General features: G+C 34.3%; 1 protein-coding gene across 1 annotated transcript; it reads right to left on the bottom strand.

The window, feature by feature from the left end:
* Positions 1–304: 304 nt before the first annotated feature.
* On the bottom strand, positions 305–864 carry Tsp_15260 (N-acetyltransferase 10; the record flags this gene model as incomplete). Its single annotated transcript, XM_003369810.1, has 3 exons — positions 305–489; positions 550–683; positions 719–864. Coding segments are annotated over 3 exons (465 nt in total), but the record flags the coding sequence as incomplete, so codon positions are not given.
* Between the last annotated feature and the right edge of the window lie 75 nt (positions 865–939).

Consider the following 939-nt stretch of genomic DNA (forward strand, 5'->3'; position numbering starts at 1 on the left):
ATGCAACAATCTACAACGCATATAAAAGATCCAGCAATACAGTACTGACTTTGTAATGAGCTGCAACGTATATGGACATCATGCGTTGCAAAAATAATTCCGATGCTTTGTGGAAACAGAACAGTGTATCACGATTGACATAATACGTAAAATCGGAAAAACGACAAAGTTAAGGAAATGAAATTCATTGGCGAAATTATTATAGAAAAAAATGAAGAATATTTCAGAGAAAATTAAAAATATAAAGCAGCATTTAAATACTCCGTTTACTGTAAAGTTACACATATAATTTGAGAAAAGTAAATTACAGATTAATAAAAAGAAAGAAAGGATATAGATCACAGTGTTCAGGAGGTGGACAGCCACCACCTGATACTTTTGGTATTGTAGTGACGTCCAAGCACAACAGTTGATTCAACCATAGTTCCACATCGTCACCAGGCTTGTATCGAATTGATTCACTGAGTGTAAGTTCACTCAACGTTCTACCTAAAATTAAAAATCAGAGAAAATCAAAAATCAACACTATTATTATTATTATTATTATACCTCCGACAGTCTGAAATTTAAAATTTTCGGCTGAAATGTTGCTCGATGATTTGGAAACTGCAGTCAATTTGGAACTTTGTTCACGCAATTCTTGCAACAGTTTCAAAGACAACGATCTGCCAGTTCCTTCATATCTTGAAAAGAAAAAAATCAATCAATCAAAAAATACATCACAGATTTGCTTGCCCATTTCCAGCAATTGTACCCGTTAACTGTAGACGATATGAACACCAAATACGGTCCAAGCAACTGCTTAACATGCAACAAAGGAATGGCAGCTGCTTCGTCAATAATAACCAATTCCGCTTGTCCAAGCTTTATAGCGTCAGTAGATGTATATACTAGCACATATGTACCGCAGTGAAGCAAAGCAAAAAAAAAAAAGAAAAA

This window comes from Trichinella spiralis, assembly GCF_000181795.1.
Source record: "Trichinella spiralis strain ISS 195 chromosome Unknown Scfld1475, whole genome shotgun sequence".
NCBI lineage: Eukaryota > Metazoa > Nematoda > Enoplea > Trichinellida > Trichinellidae > Trichinella > Trichinella spiralis.